The following is an 18,934-nucleotide window of genomic DNA, read 5'->3' as shown; positions in this document are numbered from 1 at the left end:
GGTGTTCTGTCCCGGACACACGGTGCCTGGATGGCCTCCAGCTTCTCCAGAGTGCCAGGTGCCCATGCACCCCACCGCGGGGTTATCCTCCCTTCCAGTGTTTTGGACTAAGGCGGATAATTGGCAAAGGACATTCTCTTCCTGTCCTGTGGCCCCTGTGAACACGGGCAGGGGAAGAAGGGCCAGTGACTGTCTTACCCCAAACTCCTCCCACCCACCCCTACCAACGTTCCTCTTCTCTGACTCTGCAAACCTCTAGGAAGCTCTCAGGCCTCGCAGAGAAGACTGGAGGGCCGGATCTGGTTCACTCTTTCCCTAGGGTCTGAAGGATCTGCGCCCTGTGTTCAAGGACGACGCTGAAACATTCTTTTCTGCGTGCCTGATCTGAGGCCTCACAGCTCAGGTGAGCAAGACTGTGTCCCTTTCACATGGAGAAGCCGAGTTCCACGGAGGTTGCGTAAGGAGCTGGCATCACACAAAGACTCGGAGGGGCTCCTCGAGACTCGCAGGACAGGGACGGCAGCCCCAGGTGGGAAAGGCCCAGGCCAGGGACACGCTGGGCCTGTGGTGGAGAAGGGGGAGCCCTCGGGCGCCCCCACGAGGCCGGCGTGCTCCAGGTCCCGGACGCGATTGGACACTCCTTGCGGGCCCAGTGCAGGGAGCGCGGGGCGCTGGCCGCCTTCTTTCTGCGCAGGTTCTGGCGCCGCCAGTTCTTTTCTATCTCGTCAGCCCCGCGTTCCTCCCGCTCGCGCCGCCGCTGCTCCCGCGCTGCTCCCTGCGCCTCAGGCTCCTAGGGCACGCGCTGGGCGGTGCGGATTGTCGCGCCCTCCGCCTGGTTCGGCAGGTCTGTCCGCTGCCGCTTCACATCGGCCTCCAGCTCTCGCGCCTTCCGCTGGTCCCGGCCCCAGAGTTCAGCAGCGCCCGGACTTACTTCCTCTCGGCTGCGCGAGGCTCTCCTTCAGCTCCTGCCTCTTCCTCCTCTTTGCGCCTTGCTGCCCGGCTCGGGCTCCTTCACCTCCACTGTGTCACGACCAGCCCCGACGGCTCCTGCAGCTCCTTGCAGGCCACCTCGGGGTGGGCTTGGTCGGCCGTGGCCTTTGCTGCCTTCCCTTTTTGCCGCAGCTCTTTCGCTTCTTCTTCTGGTCCCGCTCCTCTCGTCGCCTTTTCTCCAAAGCGCCTGGCCTCAGCTCCTTAGCGTTGTCCTAGCCCCGGGACTCCTGTATTTTCTAATGCAGTCGCAGTGGTTTTAATGTATGGGGGAAAAAGAACCATTCTATAGTCCTTTGACGAGGTCGCTATCTTCTAGTGAGCGTTTGCTCTGGGATGTGACCTTCGAAAGTGCTTCTCAGCATCTATTCCACCCTCCCCTCCACTTAGGTCAGACAGGAATGCTAGAGGGGTTGGAGTTGAATGTTTCTCTTACCTCACTTCAGTTAGGACCTTGTAATTTCCCTTAAGGCAAGGAGGACCAGAATCCTCTGGACTTACATCACGATGGTAATCTTTCTCCGCCTTATACCAGGAGCATGAAGAGACTATTCTCCAGTATTCACAGTGACAACTTGGCGGGCATCCTGGAGGTAAAACACAAAAGTGTGAAGACCCCCTGAGACTGAGCACCCAAGAGTTTTAAACTCTCAACCTTGTCTACACTGAGTCTCAACAATTCATGAATTATTACATGTTTGTATGTTGTTAACAAATACTGGCTTCATCTGTGGTCTTCTAAACCTGGGCTTCAGTTCCTAGAATTGAGAATAAATTGTGATTATCTGTGTTTAGCTGTCTGTCTCTTTTCAGGACAGCACTTTGCTCTGTGACTTCAATTCTGTCATGGGTCTCAGATGATTTATTTTCAGTTTGTTTAGTTTTCTCATTGATGAGAAGATGGGACGGATAATCCCAAACTTTACTTGTTAAAGTGAAAACCAGAAGTTATGCTAAATGTTAAAATAGATAATAAGCAAAAAAAAAAAATTAGCTTGGATATACAGCCCTTCTTCAGAGAAGATCAGGAGAGGAAGAACATTTATTTCTTTCTTTGCAAAAATACAAGTTTTGTTGTTGTTAGCAAGGAAACAGAGTCAATTATCAAACTTTAGAATCTTGACGTAAAAGTGAGTTAGCACATGTGAGAATCTTTAAACTAGACATAACTAACTCTAATGCTTTTCTTTAAAGACACAAAGAACATGCTTTCTACGTGTATAAGTCACAGTAAAGAAGGAGCTTTTCTTTATGGTATCACTATTGTTGCCCAGCCCATCTCTGTATCTCTTACTTGTATGGTGAGGAAGTACTCAGTGACAGGTCAGGTATTCCCCAATTCTGCTCTTCTTCCATATGCAAAACTTTGATGAAGTCAAATTTTGGCTTGAAAGTCTTGATGACCACCCTGTGGGAGGCTGTAGGGTACTGTCAAGCTCTCTGACACCTCAAACTCCCAGCATCAGGTGTTTCTTCCCTTGGACACCAGGATCCTTGACTCTGGTCTTACTCTCCCTTAGTCACAGGTCTCCACATCTCATAGTTTCCCATGATGGTTCTTGCTGGACATCCTCAAGGATCTCTGTCAAACTGACAATAATTAGAGGCAATCTCAGAATTATACATGTGCCAATCTGGATTGTAACATTTTAATTCCAAGTCTCAAGTTTCCAATAATCAAGGAGAAAAATGGCCATAATCCACTGACAATTCCTCTCCCATACTTGGTCAAAAATGGTCCAGATCACAGTCTTACATGCTGGAATTATTTCCTCTGCTTCTCTCTCACCCCACCTTGGCCAAAGATTTTCTAGCAAGGTCTGAATTTTAATCCATCTCTCTTCGCCTGTGTGTCCTGACTAATTTGGCAGAAGGAGTTCTTTCTTAAAACCTTGCCATTTAATTCACAAATGGAAATGTGAAGGGTCAATAGGTATGTGAAGAACCTATTCACCCGTATTCACTGGGAATCAGAGAAGTGAAAATGAAAAGAACACTGAGATATCATCTTAGATACATAAAACTGTCAAACATTTGAAGGTGGCTAACACCAAGTGTCAATCAGGATATGAGGAAAGTAGGAATTCTTCTACACAAAAGGACAGAAATCTGGCAGTGCCAAAAGAAAAATAAAGTACATCTATGATCTGCTCCCCCTCAGATCCCATTCCTAATATATATATCCCAGTGATGCTCTGCTAATCTATAGTGGATATTTAGAAAGGCATTCATCACATCAGTGTTTATAATAACCAGGAGTAGGAGGCAATCAAATGTCCTTCCAAGTGGAACCGGTAAGTTAAGGAGACTTACGTTGGGTTTCTCTAAAACCAGGCCCCAAGACAAAGATTTGTATTCCAGTGGCTTATTTTGATTTAGGAGATGATATAAGGAATCACCAGTGCGGGAGTATAACAGTGAACCCAGAACACCTTGAGAATCAATAAAAAGGTGCATTGTTGGCAGGCTGCCTGCGAAGAAAGGGAGCATAATCCCAGTAGACAACACCAGGAGGCAGTTTTGTACATGCCTAGGAGTAATCCCACCTTAGCATGAGGAACACAAGGATATTTAGTCTCCAATTCCCATCATCTGGGCTGAGTGGTGGTCCCAGGTGCATTAATTTGTAGTCCATCTTCCCAAGCACAGGCCAAAAGAAAGCCTTCCCACAGAGAGACCCAAGTTCGTGTGGCAGGATGCCAGAAGTATGCACTGGAACACTAGGTGCTGAAGGCAACAATTACATCATGAAACTGCAGATCTCACTCATATGTGGAATCTAAAAATAATTGATCTCATAGAAGTTAAGAGTAGAATAGTTAGACTAGTAGAAAGTTAAGAGTTGTTACTGGAGAGAAAAGAGGGTATGGAAGCTAGAAAAAAAGCTAGAAGGAAGGATTTTGAATGTTCTCATGACAAAGCAATGATAAATGTTTGAGGTGACAGACATGCTAATTACCATGATTTGATCTTTACACAATGTCTACATGTATCAGAACATCACACTCTACCAAATAAATATATACAATTGTTATGTGTCAAAAAACATTACATACAATGTTTATATTTTATGTTATTAATGTAAATAAAAATTTACGCAAATCTTTTCATTAAAAATGGTGTGGATAATATTATCTGATGATACCCATGCCACAGGCTAGGAGAAATAAAAATTTACATTAATAATAATGTAAATTAAAAAACAAGCAGAAACAAAGCCATATGATACATGTGACACTTGTACCACATGCATAGATTTCTTTCAGACATATTGTGTGGTACTTTTGGGTAGAGAAGTGAATGAGAGTGAGGATGAGAGATGAAAAGAGGCAGAAGAAAAAGAGAGGCCTTATAGGAATTGATGAAAGTGTGCCATAAACTGAGAGTGTGACTAAAACCTTTCATCTTCCTCTTCTGCCTCTTCTAAGTTATTGGTTCTGCTTTTCCTTGACCTGTTTCAAGCTCTCACCTTCCATATCACACATGGGAAGTCTGGCATCAGACTTCCAGAGAGCAAGAACTAGGTGAAATACAAGGTCACAGCTCTCCTAGCCTGTGGCATGGGTATCATCAGATAATATAATTATCCACACCATTTTTAATGAAAAGATTTGTAGAAGAGATTCACAGAGGCAACCTGAGGCTCTGCAACTACATTTCCCAGAGACCCCTGAGGTGATCCTAACTGGACTCTGGGGTCAAGGTGACATGCAATTCCAGTGAGATCACTTCCCTTGCAGACTTTGGAAGGGAGAGCACTTTATTACAGACCTTGGAAGCAAGAGGATTGCATTCAGCCTAGTTCCTGGTTGCTGGCCAAAGTAAGTAAAACTTTGAAAGTAATTTGCAGTATACTTTGAAAGTGGGGTATAAATCGAAAATAAAATCAAGTACCCCTACTGACTGAATGGATCCCGTCTTGTCCTAGGCGACCCCAGAGAAACCTGGAAAACTAAATTCCAGGCCGTGATGGAAGGGGAGGTCAGACACGCCTTATTATACACACTCCCTTTTGGAGTTCAGGCACAAATGACCAGCATTAATATTGAAATAGTGATCATAAGACTGGCAAAATGGGCTGTTTGTGGGAATAAGATACCAAATTCCAATCTGACTCTGGTTTAGCCTCACATGACAATAGCAGACCCTGAAGGAAATCAATATATTCAATCCCCAAAATATATTTCTTTGACACATATTGAAATGGTCTTGCATTGGGGAAATTTGCTGGTTTCTGGCTCTGCTCTGATTGAGGAGAGATTAAATAAGAGCCTGACACCTTAAAAATCTGAAAAGAGATATTTACCATCTGTTTTCTCTAAGGCTGCTAGCTGGAGGTTTCATCAACATAACATGAACCATGGTTCCCACAAGACCCTTTAACTCAAGCATTTCATTGTACTGACTGCAAGTCTTTAGACAAAGCTTAACTCTTCAACAAATTGCCAATCAGAAAATCTTTGAATCCACCTTTGTCGTGTAAGCTCTCCTACTTCAATATGTCTCAGATTTTCAGGCAGAGCCAATATATACCTTATGTGTGGGCCATAGGCTGTTGGCCCCCTAAAGCTTCACTAAAAGTCACTGACATGTGACAGGTTGATTAATAGGGGAAAGGGTGTACAAATTTATTTAAAGCCAGGACCCTTTAGAGGGCCAGAACTAACAGGATGGATGTATACATAAAGGGGGGTTTGTTAAGGAGTAGTGAGTCACATGATCACAAGGTGACGCCCCACAATAGGCCGTCTGTAAGCTGAGGAGCAAGGAAGCCAGTCCCAGTCCCAAAACCTCAAAAGTAGGGAGGCCGACAGTGCAGCCTTCAGTCTGTGGTCAAAGGTCCAAGAGTCCAAAAGCTGAAGAACTTGCTGTTTGATGTTTGAGGGCAGGAAGCATCCAGCACAGGAGAAAGATGTAGGCTGGGAGACTAAGCCACTCTAGTCTTTCCACATTCTTCTGCCTACTTTCATTCTGGCTGTGCTGGCAGTTGATTCGATGGTGCCCACCCAGATTGAGGGTGGGCCTCCCTTTCCCAGTCCACTGACTCAAATGTTAATTTCCTTTGGCAACACTCTCACAGACATACCCAGGAACAATACTTCGAATCCTTCAATCCAATCAAGTTGACACTCACTATTAACCACCACACTTGGGAAACTTGAGAATGGAGACCCAACTTCCCAATAAGTTACAGAAACTCATGTACTATTCCGAGGCCACAGTAAAGAGTAGAGACTCAAAGCATGGCCAGAAACAGGTAAATTAGTTTTAGTGGCAACACAGGTTAAGAGAGAGAGGAAGGAAGAAGCTCGGCTAGCAAAGGTGACCTAGTTATGTAGACGAAACTTTTCTCAGAAGCAATAGATGGTAAATGTTTCTATCCAGATCTTTAAAGGTGTCAGACTCTCAATCTCTCTGGATCCTGGGAAAGGCTTGGAAATGGGAGGGGGCATGGCTGCATTAATGGACATTGTCCACAGATGCAAATTTTCCTCAGTTGACAGTTTTGCAGTGACACTTCTGCTTGTTGGCCAGTGGCAACCATTTTTAAATATGTCAAAGAAATATATTTGAGGGCAAAATATTTTGATTTTCTTCAGTCTCCACTTTGAAATTTAAAACAAGTTTCACATACTAAAAGCCAAGGTAATAGCTTTGGAGAGATTTGGGTTAGAGGTATTTAGAGACAATCATAGCAGTGGAAAAACACATTTGGGATAAATATAAATGAGCAAATTTAAATATATCATTCCATATCTTCTTTAGGCAGTCTCTTGGTTTTGAGGCAAGATCAGTTGAGTTAAACAGCTATGTCCCATTCCAGGAGGTGGCACTGCAAATGGTTTAGGCCTCTAGACGTAATGTAGGCAATCAAATTTCTAGTAGGAGGCATTTCTATAGAAACAGAAAAAAATAAATAAATAAAGGTTACTATCTGGAGTAGTCTATATATCTAGAAAAGCTAGTCTATAGCTTTTTCTCTGAGGCACCTTCATATTGCAGTGGCAATCTCCCAGATTTCCCTAGAAGTTCAAACCAGGTGTTCAACTGAACTTTCTGAGAAGGCCTTGCATCAGCAGATATGCATGAAGGTTGTTTATAAGTTACTGTTATTTTCTCCTGATACCTTCAGTTTGCAAGACTTTAAGAAAACCCCAGTTTTAATTTCTAGTAAATTCAAGTAAGAAAAATGGGAGAAAACATTGAAAATGTTACTTTGGAGACTTGTAGCCAGAAGAAAATTCAGGATTTGGTCTAACTTGTAAAAAATAATAAAAACTGAAAAAACAATGGACAAGGGTAGAAGATAATAACATATACTACAGTTTTTGAAACATAATTTTTCTGCTTCCAATTCTTCAATTTTATGAAAGACATAGTAGAACTGATTTATTTGCAAAATAAGTTTTGTTACTATACTTGGTCTGATTATTTGCATAAAGTGCAGCAAGAATAATTATTTACTACATAGGCTTTTTAAAAAATGGCTTTGCTGGAACATTCTTTTTTATAAAGAATCTCAGATTAGACCTCTTAAAAGCATCCTGAGCCCAACTAAGGATTTATCTGTTTCTACGAGATACCTGTATGAATTAAGTGAATTCTTTCTCAAGGTCCCAAAATAACTTGGGGCTCCTGGGCCTGTCAGAATGTGACCTTCTTTTACCCATTACAGGCCAGAAACCCGTAAAGGAACCTGTAAAGGAACTGCATAGACAAGGTGTGACGCCAGTTTTATCCACAGGGCTATTATCAGCTTTATAAAGTCCCAATGTCAATTTCTTAAAAATATGCCATTCCAGTCAAATCCTTGATTTTCGTCTCCACTTGTGTCCTGTTACAAAAGGAAACAGATTCTAATTGAATTTATGCAAATAATTATATTCCCATAAATTAGCAATAATCACTAAGAGTTTCCAAATTTCAGAGAAATCAGGCAGATAGAAGGAAATATCCTTCAAATTTCGCTCACAAGAGTATACTTTACACAAATATTAAAAGCTGTAAATGTCTAAAAAGAAAAAAATTTCTTGACTCTGAAAAACAAAAGTAGCAACGTTTCAACAAAACCTATAAAAAGATTATTTCAGTCTTCTATTAGTTCAGTCCATGCAATTAACTCCTATTCTGTTAGATATTGGGTGAGCAATCTTCATGAACATATTAGTTCTCCATGAGAGTCCTGGGAGGGTTTTTTTCTCTATACCAGTGGCACAATCTCCAAAGTTATCATAAAGCTTCATTCAAAAGCACCCCTTAGAGTCCTATAGCTAATTGCAAACCACCTTTTTAGAAGGATCAAAGTAGAACAGCTGTCAATGACAGAAGTCTTAGGACAGCCATGGTCAAGGACACACTTAAGGAAATTTGGTTATTTCTGTGGCATATAACAATTTAACATAATAATTATTAATACTAATAACATATATGAAGACATTAGAATGATAGGAATATCACACGATGTTGAAAAACATACTAGTAACAGGTTTAATATAAATGTAGACCAAATAAATTTGAACACCATTTCGTATTTGATAATGTTTCCTATGTGATTTTAACATGCCAAATACACCGAATGTGTCTGTTTTTGGCTTCAGGGGACTTAATATCAAAAAAGATAATGAGGTCAACAAGACTGAATTTAGAATTTGATTTTGGAAAGTTTGATTTTCTTCACGCCCCACTTTGAAACTTAAAACAAGTTTCACATATTAAAAGCCAAGGTAATATCTTTGGAAAGATTTGGGTTAGGGGTATTTAGATAGAGACAGATATTGTGGTGGAAAAACAAATTACAATCACCAAACAGGTAATTGTAAAATAAGTCATTCATTTGGGCAAAGTGATAATTCAAAGATTTCAAAATGTAAAAACCTTCACTCTTTGAGAGAGAAGACTCACTTTCACAAACAATAATGCCTAATAAAGACAGCGTGAGACCAACTAAATTTGTCTCTCTTCCCCAACCCCTCTTTTTTTTTTTTTTTTTGCAGTTTTCTCAAAAGGTAAGCAAAAATCTTTCACTAACTCTTAATATTAAAAGAAAATGTTATTCAAGGGAAATCTAAATTTTACCATTGCATAGCTTATTATTAATGCTAAAGTTAACATTAATAAAATCTTACAAACAAATCTATTTAATTTTAATTAGTTGTAACACAACGTAAGATTTTTATAAATCTTTTACAACATTTTTAAATTTTCTATAAAAGAGCAGATTACTACTCTAATAAAACCCTAATATTTTGACATAAGGGCCTAGATTCTGGCCCTGCATTAGTATGCTTTTTATTTTAAGGTTTAATTTATGCAAAAACTAAATAATCCCTTTCAAATTTTAGCCAGCTGGCTTACATATAGAATTCCTTTTACAAGATCAATCTTTCATAAACCTTTAGTTTTGTCCAATTTTTAACTTGAAACAATCTTTAAAATCTAAAAATCTTTTTTTGTTTGTTTGATTTTGTTTTTTTTGAGACCGAGTCTCGCTCTCTCACCCAGGCTGGAGTGCCTGCCTCCAGGGTTCAAGCGATTCTCCTGCCTCAGCCTCCTGAGTAGCTGGGATTACAGCTGTGCACCACCACACCCAGCTAATTTTTGTATTTTTAGTAGAGAGGGGGTTTCACCACGTTGGTCAGGCTGGTCTCGAACCCCTGACCTCTTGATCAGCCCACCTCAGCTTCCCAAAGTGCTGGGATGACAGGCATGAGCCACTGCGCCCAGCCTGTAATTTTTTTAATAAATAAGACTAGCTTAGTATTCGTTTCATTAAAAACAGCTAAATCCCGAGCTATCAATAAAAAAAATATGTTTAACATTAAGGTTTATACTTGGGTGAACACCTGATATTCACAGGCTATAAAATGGTTAACAAGAAAATAACTTTAAATGTGACTAGTTTTGTCTAATGTCTCAGTTCTCAAAGCAATCTAGGTAAACTGCTAACAATGAATAAACTGAATAAATATAAATGGGAGGGATAAATGCTCGTTGGTTAACTTTTATGTAATTTAAAGTCTTAAACTTATTTTGGATTAAAGAATTAATAGTTTGGCTCATTTCCAATTAAATAGAGATATGGAGAAACATGCCTAAAAGTTGTAGAGTGACTTCATCTATAAAGTACTGATACCCAATATGCAGTTTAGGATTTCACGTTTCCTAGGTTCCTAGGTTTAAGGTCACTAAAAATAAGAATTCCACTTAATATATAATTCTGTATATAAAGTCTGTCAAAGACATGTTTTTGATGAAAAAAACAAAATAATATAAGACAAATAGAAAAATGTATTCTCATTAAAATCATTTTTGTCTAATTCAAATGTTATTTATGAAACAAAGTAAAAAGGAACCAGTAAATAGGGGAAAGAGATGTAAAGAAAGTTACAGATATAAAGATGTATTTGTGATAAGAGAGACTAAAAAGAAAAGAGAATTATTTTGTATGATAAATAATTTTATATAGTAAATTTTTTTTTCTGAAGTAAGATGACTGGTTACCTAAGAAAGAGAGAAATTTAGGGTACAACAGAAAGTCCAGTCATGTTGGAAGTGGCATGGGTATAATCAAATTCATAAAAGAAATTTTGTTTGTGGTTATGTTGGCTTTAATTGAAATTGAATTATTTATAGTCATCTTTCTGGAAACTGAGCTTTAACCAAAAAAAAAAATACAAAACCAAAACATTGGTTAGAACAATAAGGGTTTCTTAAAGTATTGATTTGCTCTTCATTAAATTCCAAGAAGTCTTAATGTTTAATCCTATTTTTTCTTTTTGAAACTTCTCAGACAGATATCTCAGAAGTTCAACTTCTGGTGTATCCTGCTGCTTTCAGCCTTTTCTTCATTTGAGAACAGCTGGGATGTTAAGTCTCTCTTTCAACTTTTTGTTGGCTCTGGCAACGTTTTTTTTTCTTCAGGTCTAAATCTGTTGCTATAGCCTGATGCTGAAGTGTTTCATCTTAAAGCTTCAAAAAAGCAATGTTTTCTTTCATTATAACTTAATTCTGTGCTATTGGCTTTTCTTCCTATGAGTAAGGGCCAGAAACCCTCTGAAGGATTACTGAAAAATCAACTCACAAAAGACAGGTCAGTGGAAGAGAAGGCATGCAGATTTGTTTGGAGTGTGTATGCTGGAGTCTTCAGAATAAAGACCCAAACACAGGGGAAATTGTCCTTTTCATGCTTAGGTGCAACAAGGTATGGGCACATATAAAAATATGATTGAGCCAAAAGGCATAACCTGATGCCAATAGACTGGGGAAACCCAGCAAGACCTGTCTGTCTAGATTCCTCTTGACCTCTCTGAGCATGTACTCCTTCCTTCTGAGTATAAGGATCTTATGATCTACAATCCAACAAGGTAAGTTGGATAATTTCTTTATGGCTAATTCATACAAAGAAAGGGAGAGGGCAAATTAGAGTAATATTTTTAGGCTTTGTGGCTGGTTTTGAGAAAAAGGAGTTCCGATTTCTAGGTTCTGCCTTGGGGAAAGAGATTCTGGTTTGTTTGGCCAGCTTTGAGGAATAATGGGACTGAGAGATTAGGAGGCCAGGAGAAGGCCAAAGAAAAACTGACTTCTGAAGCTTTTACCTTGGGGCACTGTCTTCTGAGCTACAACGTGTATTTAAAGTCTTCAACAAAACCATGAAACTTCCTATGCTGTTACTAAGAGTCACATATTCCCCTGCTCAAGTTACTAGTTAATTCTTTGTTAGTGTTGTTCTTCAGTGGGTTCTCCCCAGTAGCTTTGGGTTGATATCCTCCCAGCTTCTAGCCTTGCAGCAGAATATATGTGCTTAGATTTCAGCAAAAATGCCTCAATAGAGTTTCATTGATCTACTTAGGTCACATGCCACCCATCAGCCAAGCTTTGGTCCTAGAGCTGTTGTGTTTGAATTGGTCCTACATAGTTCATCTGACTGCCTGTAGAGCTCAATATGGGCAGCCCATTGTCCATACGGTAGCTAGAGAGATCACTTTGATTAGGCAAACACTGTTCCCCTTATAACCCTTTTCTCATCCTGTCTCACTTTGATTTCTCATCTCGTTTAGAATAAAAGCCAAAATGTAAGCATTGGCTCCAAGGCCACTGTTACTTGTCAGATCTCATCTCAATCCTGTCTCCTTCTCACTAACTGTGCACCAGTCACCCTGGCTTCCTGGATGTTTCTTGAACACTCGAGACAGGTTCCAGCTAAGGACCCTGGTACTTTCTGTTCCACTGCATGGAACAATCCTCCTCACACATATCCACAGAACTTATTCTCTAGCATCCTTAAAGTCTTAGTGAGCCTTTCTTTAACCATCTTATTTGAAATCAGTGCTCTCCCTGTGCACCCACTAACCCCTTTTTTTGTTTTCACCAGGCACTTACCACAATGTAACAGACTGCATGTTTTATCCATTTATTCAGTTTCCTATTTGTGTCACTTCAACTCCCATTAAAATATAAGATTTTTGAGGGCAAGCAAGCACTAGGTCAATAGGAAACACATCGAGAGTATTCTGTAAACTATTTCTTGAATGAATCAGTGAATGAATGAGTTAATCAATATATTTTTTGAGTGAGGAGCTTTGTGTTAGGTACAGCTAAATGGGAAATCAAGTGGGTCATGTACCATGAATACCATATACGCTATTGTATAATTCTCCTGCTTATATCAGAAACTGTTTATAAGCCTATTATAATTGATACCAATTGGAATCTCTTTTTTGCTCATCACCAAGAAAACCACAAACAAGTTGTTTACCATTTGGCTCCTTATTTAATCTGGATTTCCAACTCCTCATGCTTGAAAGACAGAAGATACAATAATACTTTCCTTACAGGGTTCTGAGACTACTAAGTGAACTTATGCATGTAAAAGGGATTTATGCAGTAGAAATACTAACAAAAGAATTACTATGACAGATACTTATAACCATTGTGTTTTTACATATTTAAAATACATTATACCTATAATTAGCCACTCAAGGAAATCAAGTGCTAAAGTATGATATGTTTTTATGTTTTGTTTTTCTTGCTTAGGGTATCATGGACATTGAAGCATATTTTGAAAGAATTGGCTATAAAAACTCTAGGAACAAAATGGACTTGGAAACATTAACTGACATTCTTGAGCACCAGATCCGGGCTATTCCCTTTGAGAACCTTAACATGCATTGTGGGCAAGCTATGGAGTTGGGCTTGGAGGCTGTTTTTGATCACATTGTAAGAAGAAACCGGGGTGGGTGGTGTCTCCAGGTCAATCATCTTCTATACTGGGCTCTGACCACAATTGGTTTTCAGACCACAATGTTAGGAGGGTATTTCTACATCCCTCCAGTTAACAAATACAGCACTGGCATGGTTCACCTTCTCCTGCAGGTGACCATTGATGGCAGGAATTACATTGTCGATGCTGGGTCTGGAAGTTCCTCCCAGATATGGCAGCCTCTAGAGTTAATTTCTGGGAAGGATCAGCCTCAGGTGCCTTGCATTTTCCGCTTGACAGAAGAGAGAGGAATCTGGTACCTGGACCAAATCAGGAGAGAGCAGTATATTCCAAACGAAGAATTTATTAATTCCCATCTCCTGCCAAAGAAGAAACACCAAAAAATATACTACTTTACACTTGAACCTCGAACAATTGAAGATTTTGAGTCTATGAATACATACCTGCAGACGTCTCCAACATCTTCATTTATAACCACATCGCTTTGTTCCTTGCAGACCCCAGAAGGGGTTCACTGTTTGGTGGGCTTCATCCTCACCTATAGAATATTCAATTATAAAGACAATACAGATCTGGTCGAGTTTAAAACTCTGACTGAGGAAGAGGTTGAAGAAGTGCTGAAAAATATATTTAAGATTTCCTTGGGGAGAAAGCTCGTGCCCAAACCTGGTGATGGATCCCTTACTATTTAGAATAAGGAACAAAATAAACCCTTGTGTATGTATCACCCAACTCACTATCAACTTATGTGCTATCACATATCCTCTCTACCCTCACATTATTTTGAAGAAAATCCTAGACGTCAAATAGTTTCATCCATAAAAGTGTCAGCATTTATTGAAAAACAATAACCTTTTAAAGAAACATAAGGACACATTTTCAAATTAATAAAGATAAAGGCATTTTAAGGATGGCCTGTGATTATCTTGGGAAGCAGAGTGATTTATGCTAGAAAACATTTAATTTTATTTATTGTTGAATTCATAGTAAATTTTTACTGGTAAATGAAAAAGAATATTGTGGAAAAACTCATCATCTCTAAAGTATATGAAAACATTGTTGGCTAATACATTTCGGATCAAAATTTTTCTTTAGACGACTTAGGATATTATGGGGCTGGGCATTTTTTCCTCAATAGAGTCTTCCTCTCATCCTCTTTCTTGTCTGCTAGTTACGTTCTTTTACTTCCATCCATACTTTGCCACAAGATAAGGACATAAGCTTTACTGTGTAGATCTGATTTGAAATCCTGTGGACACAGGGTGAATTACTTTTAAAATCTGTGGCTCTGATTCCTCAAAGATAAAATGCAAATAATATTTATATAATTCACTGTCAGATATAAATTTTCAAAGCTATTTGTTATATGGATGAATAACATCATTAATATTTTGGTTATTGGGCCAGCATTTACTGAAAGTTCTCCTTCCATCTTGCTTTATTTTCCTGTAACTTGAAATTCTGGTCCTACTCTCATCTGCCTGCTTCTTCCTTAATTAAATATTGATAGGATGTCAGATGTCCCGGATCTGAGAGTGTGCCTTGTGATTCAAAATCTGAATCTTTACTTATCCATAAGTCAGATTTTCTTTTTGTAAATTCCAGTATCAGGGCTATAGTTTAAGCTGCAGATTTGTTCTTAACACTATTCTCCCTCTTCGACTTGTGATGACTATAATAATCTTAAGAGAAAAGCAGACATTAGAATGGATAAATATTCATTAACAGAATAAATTACATTGAAGCATCAGTATTTTAGGCAGCAGTGTAATAGTTGGGAGATACTGGTGAGTGTAGATATCCTAGGAAGAGGTGGGTAGGAGATCTGGCCTCAGTGGGAAGGACAAATGAAAGACATATATCAGTATTTGAAAGCTTGTCATCTTTCTTACCTATCAGCCTTGTTCAGCTCTGCTGCTATCTTGTTGCAATGCCAGGTCACCACTGGTACTCCTAGGCAGACCCAATTTTCTCACATTCTGACCAAGATCACCTCACAGGAGGATTGGTGGCAAAAAACAAAAATGAAAACAAAATACTCAAACAAAAACCACATAAAAATGTGGCTCAAGTATGATTATACAGTTGTATACAAATGACGCAAGTAAATTATATTGCACAATGAGTATCCTGAAACCCAATTCAGTTGTTTTGTTCTTGATTATATATAGTACGTAATGGAAAAAGCAAAAATATGTTTAGAGAGATTCAGAAATATACAATTTCGCTTCCAGGTTGAAGACTTCTGCCCTTATTATGCAATGTTACCTTTTCTCTAATGAAATCTAAATGAGTGAAGAAGAATCTCACCAATTGATTTGGCCAGAGATTTTAAGGTGCCTCTTAATTCTTTGTGTTTGTCCAAACCCATGTCTCTGTTTTTGGTGGCCCCCTAGAGAGTAGGATGTGGCGTGTCTTGTTAGAACTCTGAGATAAGTAAGGTAGAAACCAAACCTTCTACACGTAACTGGGAAGGTAGGGTGTTGGATGTATATTCCAGTTCTCCTGTTTTCAAGGTGAAGCTGAGTGTGTGTGTTTATCTGCCACTCTCTCTGCTGTAAGCCAGGGAGATTATATGGGGCAAGTACCTATACTGGTGTTCAGGCGGCAGCCTGTAATCCTAGGGAGATACCTATTGGAAGTAAGCCTATGGCATATCCACCTATTTGTTTTTTGTGGCCTAGGGACATTCAGGAATGGAAAGCCCCACTGATTTCCAGAGCTAGGTCATTAAGAAGACAGTGCCTTTGGTGGGAGCTATATAAGTTGTGGCTCTTGGTGTGTGAAATAACTTCTTCAAGAAAAATGAATGGGCCTAGATTTATTACTGGGGTGAGCTGGAAGAAAGGCTTAGGAAGTGCCAAGCTGTGGCTCATATTCCTGGAGGGCTACTATTTGCTCACCAATGCAAATTTATTAGAAGCAAGCCTGTCAAATAGTCCTGGAAAGAATGTGCAGGAAAATCCTTCTGGAGGGAAAAATGGGAGCTGTGCATTCCAGTATTTTTTCTGCACTGCACCCAGAGGATATAGCCCCTGGAAGTACTTAGATGCCCATTGAAAACCACCTCTTTGTCCTATAATCTAGAGAGACTCACACATGCCTTCTTCCATTCTTTGAGCTAGAAGGTATTTAGGATTCAGTTAATCGTGGTTGCTATAAAAGCTGCAGCACCTAATGCATGGCATAAATCCTTTCTGGGAAGAAACACGGAGCTGCATTTTTACAGTTCCTTCTCCACACTCCTCCCACAGTATGAAGTCTGTGGAAGTGCATGCAGGCTCATATAAAACTGCTTTTTCTGTGGCCTAGAGAGATTTGCATATGCCTAGTCCTCTCTACCCCAGAGTTGGGAGGTTTAGGATGCAGTCCTAAGAGTGGAAAGAGTGGACAAACTCTCTTCAAGTAGGATCAATAGACCCGGAGTTATCACTGGGGTTAGCTAGGGGAGAAAGCATGGGAAGAGGCAACCTGCTTCTCAGGTTTCTAGTGGGATATTTGTCTGTCTCCTTTCTCCCCAATGCGTGTTGGAAACCAGGCCACCAAGTAGCCACTGGAACAGTGTGGCATAAACCCATTCCAGGAAGTGACAGACAGCTGCATTTTAAAGCCCCTTCTGTACATTGCTTCTGGGGGATAAGGCTCCTGGAAATGCTTATGCACCTGTGTAAAATCACGTTTTTCTTGTGGTCTAGAGAGACTTGCATATGTCTAATTCCCTCTACTCCAAGAGGTAGGAGGTTGAGGATGTAGTCTTAGGTGGAAGCTGTAATAGTGGGATGCTCATCATGTGGACAAACTCTAGGAGGAATCAATAGACACAAAATTATAGCTGACTAGATTGGGAGAGGCAGTTGTCTCATCGAACATACAGAAACTAACATAGAAAATCAAAGAAAATGATGAAACAGAGATATATATTCTAATTAAAGAACAAAATAAATCTCCAAAACTGTACCCAAGTGATGTGGAGATATACAATTTACCTGACAGGGAATTTAGAATAAAGGTCATAAAGATGCTCACTGATCAGGTGACCAATGCAGGAACAAAACTGAGAATTTCAACAAAGACATTTAAAAAAAGTTTTTAAAACACCAAACAGAAATTATAGAACTGAAAAATACTCTGACTAAAAAATCTAATAGAGATGTTCAACAGCAGGCTACATCAAACAGAAGAAAGAATCAGGGAACTCAAAGACAGGTCATTGAAAGTTACCAATTTTCTGTTTCAAGAACCAGAAATACCATTTGACCCAGCAATCCCATTACTGGGTATATACACAAAGGAATATAAATCATTCTATTCTAAAGACACATGCATGGGTATGTTCACTGCAGCACTATTCACAATAGCAAAGACATGGAATCAACCTAAATGCCCATCAATGATACGATGGATAAAGAAATGTTGTACATATACACCATGCAATACTATGCAGCTATAAGAAAGAATGAGATCATGTCCTTTACAGAAACATGGATGAAGCTGGAGGCCATTATCCTTAGCAAACCAATGCAGAAACAGAAAACCAAATACCACATGTTCTTACTTGTAAGTGGGAGCTAAATGATGAGAATATGTGGACACATAGAGGGGAACAACTCACACTGGGGCCTACTGGAAGGTGAAGAGTAGGAGGAGAGAGAGAAGCAGAAAAAAAAATGGGTATTAGGCTCACCACCTGTGTGACAAAGTAATCTGCAAAACAAACCCCCATGACACAAGTTTATCTATATAACGAACCTGCACATGTACCCCTGAACTTAAAATAAAAGTTAAATTACAAAAATAAGATTAATATCTGCATATAAATCTTTGTTTACAGCTTGTTATATACTGAATTATGTCCACTCCCCCAACATTCATATGTTAAAGCCCAAAGTTATTGTGTTTGGAAATAGGGCTTTTAGGAGATACTGAAGGTTAAATAAAGTTATAAACATGGAGTCTTAATCTGATAGGATTGGTGGCTTTATAAGAAAAAGGAGATTTCTCTCTCCCCAGTGCAAGTACCAAGGAACGGCAATGTGAGAACACAGCAGGAAGGTAGCCATCTGCAACATAAGGAGAGAGATCTGTCAAAGGACAAAATTACAACAAATGTAAAGATCTCAATTGGCTTTACTTGTGATTCTGGAATCAGGCAACACTTCATTTCATAAAATAGAATTAGTGCTCCAATGAGCTGAGCAAAAGGGGTTGTTAGTTTTATAGACGGAGAAGGACAGAAGAAAGCAGAAATAAAGAATGGAAAGTAGATTGGTCAAATTTACTTTCCATTTAAGGCAGAAAAATAGAACAATAACTATTCAAGTAATCTTAAGATTACTTCAGGTGAAGGGTTAAAACAGAAGGAACTTTATCATGCTGATTGAAGATTCAAACTGGCCTGCTTGAGAAATTGGCTGTTATCTCTTTCTATCTTTTGTTTTAAGAGGCTTCCTCAGATACCATGCTGGTGGAGGAAGGGGAGTGCCACCCTTCTACTGCCAGATGGACATAAATATCCAAGTTCCCCATTCAATCTCCTTGCCATTCAAGATAAGGTGCCTTGTTACTGCCCAATAGAGATGAAAATTTCTGATTTCTCAGAAGGTCAGGTAACAACTTAGTTTTAGTTTAGTGATGTTGATCCTCAGCCTGAGTGACTCCATTGTGATTTTTGGTCTGGACTGTTGGGGTTTGGTGTAGAATCTTAGTCCAAAACAACTGCCTCCTATA

The 18,934-nt window shown here is 39.5% G+C and overlaps 1 protein-coding gene across 1 annotated transcript; it reads left to right on the top strand.

The window, feature by feature from the left end:
- Positions 1–4,713: 4,713 nt before the first annotated feature.
- NAT2 (N-acetyltransferase 2) lies at positions 4,714–14,227 on the top strand. The gene is made up of 2 exons (XM_003256721.3): positions 4,714–4,808; positions 13,021–14,227. The coding sequence occupies exon 2, from the start codon at positions 13,027–13,029 to the stop codon at positions 13,897–13,899; it is 873 nt and encodes a 290-aa protein (XP_003256769.2). The 5' UTR covers positions 4,714–4,808; positions 13,021–13,026; the 3' UTR covers positions 13,900–14,227.
- The last annotated feature ends 4,707 nt before the right edge of the window (positions 14,228–18,934 follow it).

Source organism: Nomascus leucogenys, chromosome 4, assembly GCF_006542625.1.
Source record: "Nomascus leucogenys isolate Asia chromosome 4, Asia_NLE_v1, whole genome shotgun sequence".
Taxonomy (NCBI): Eukaryota; Metazoa; Chordata; class Mammalia; order Primates; family Hylobatidae; genus Nomascus; species Nomascus leucogenys.
Note: the sequence above shows the minus strand (reverse complement) of the source record. Positions and strands in the feature narration are given on the sequence as shown.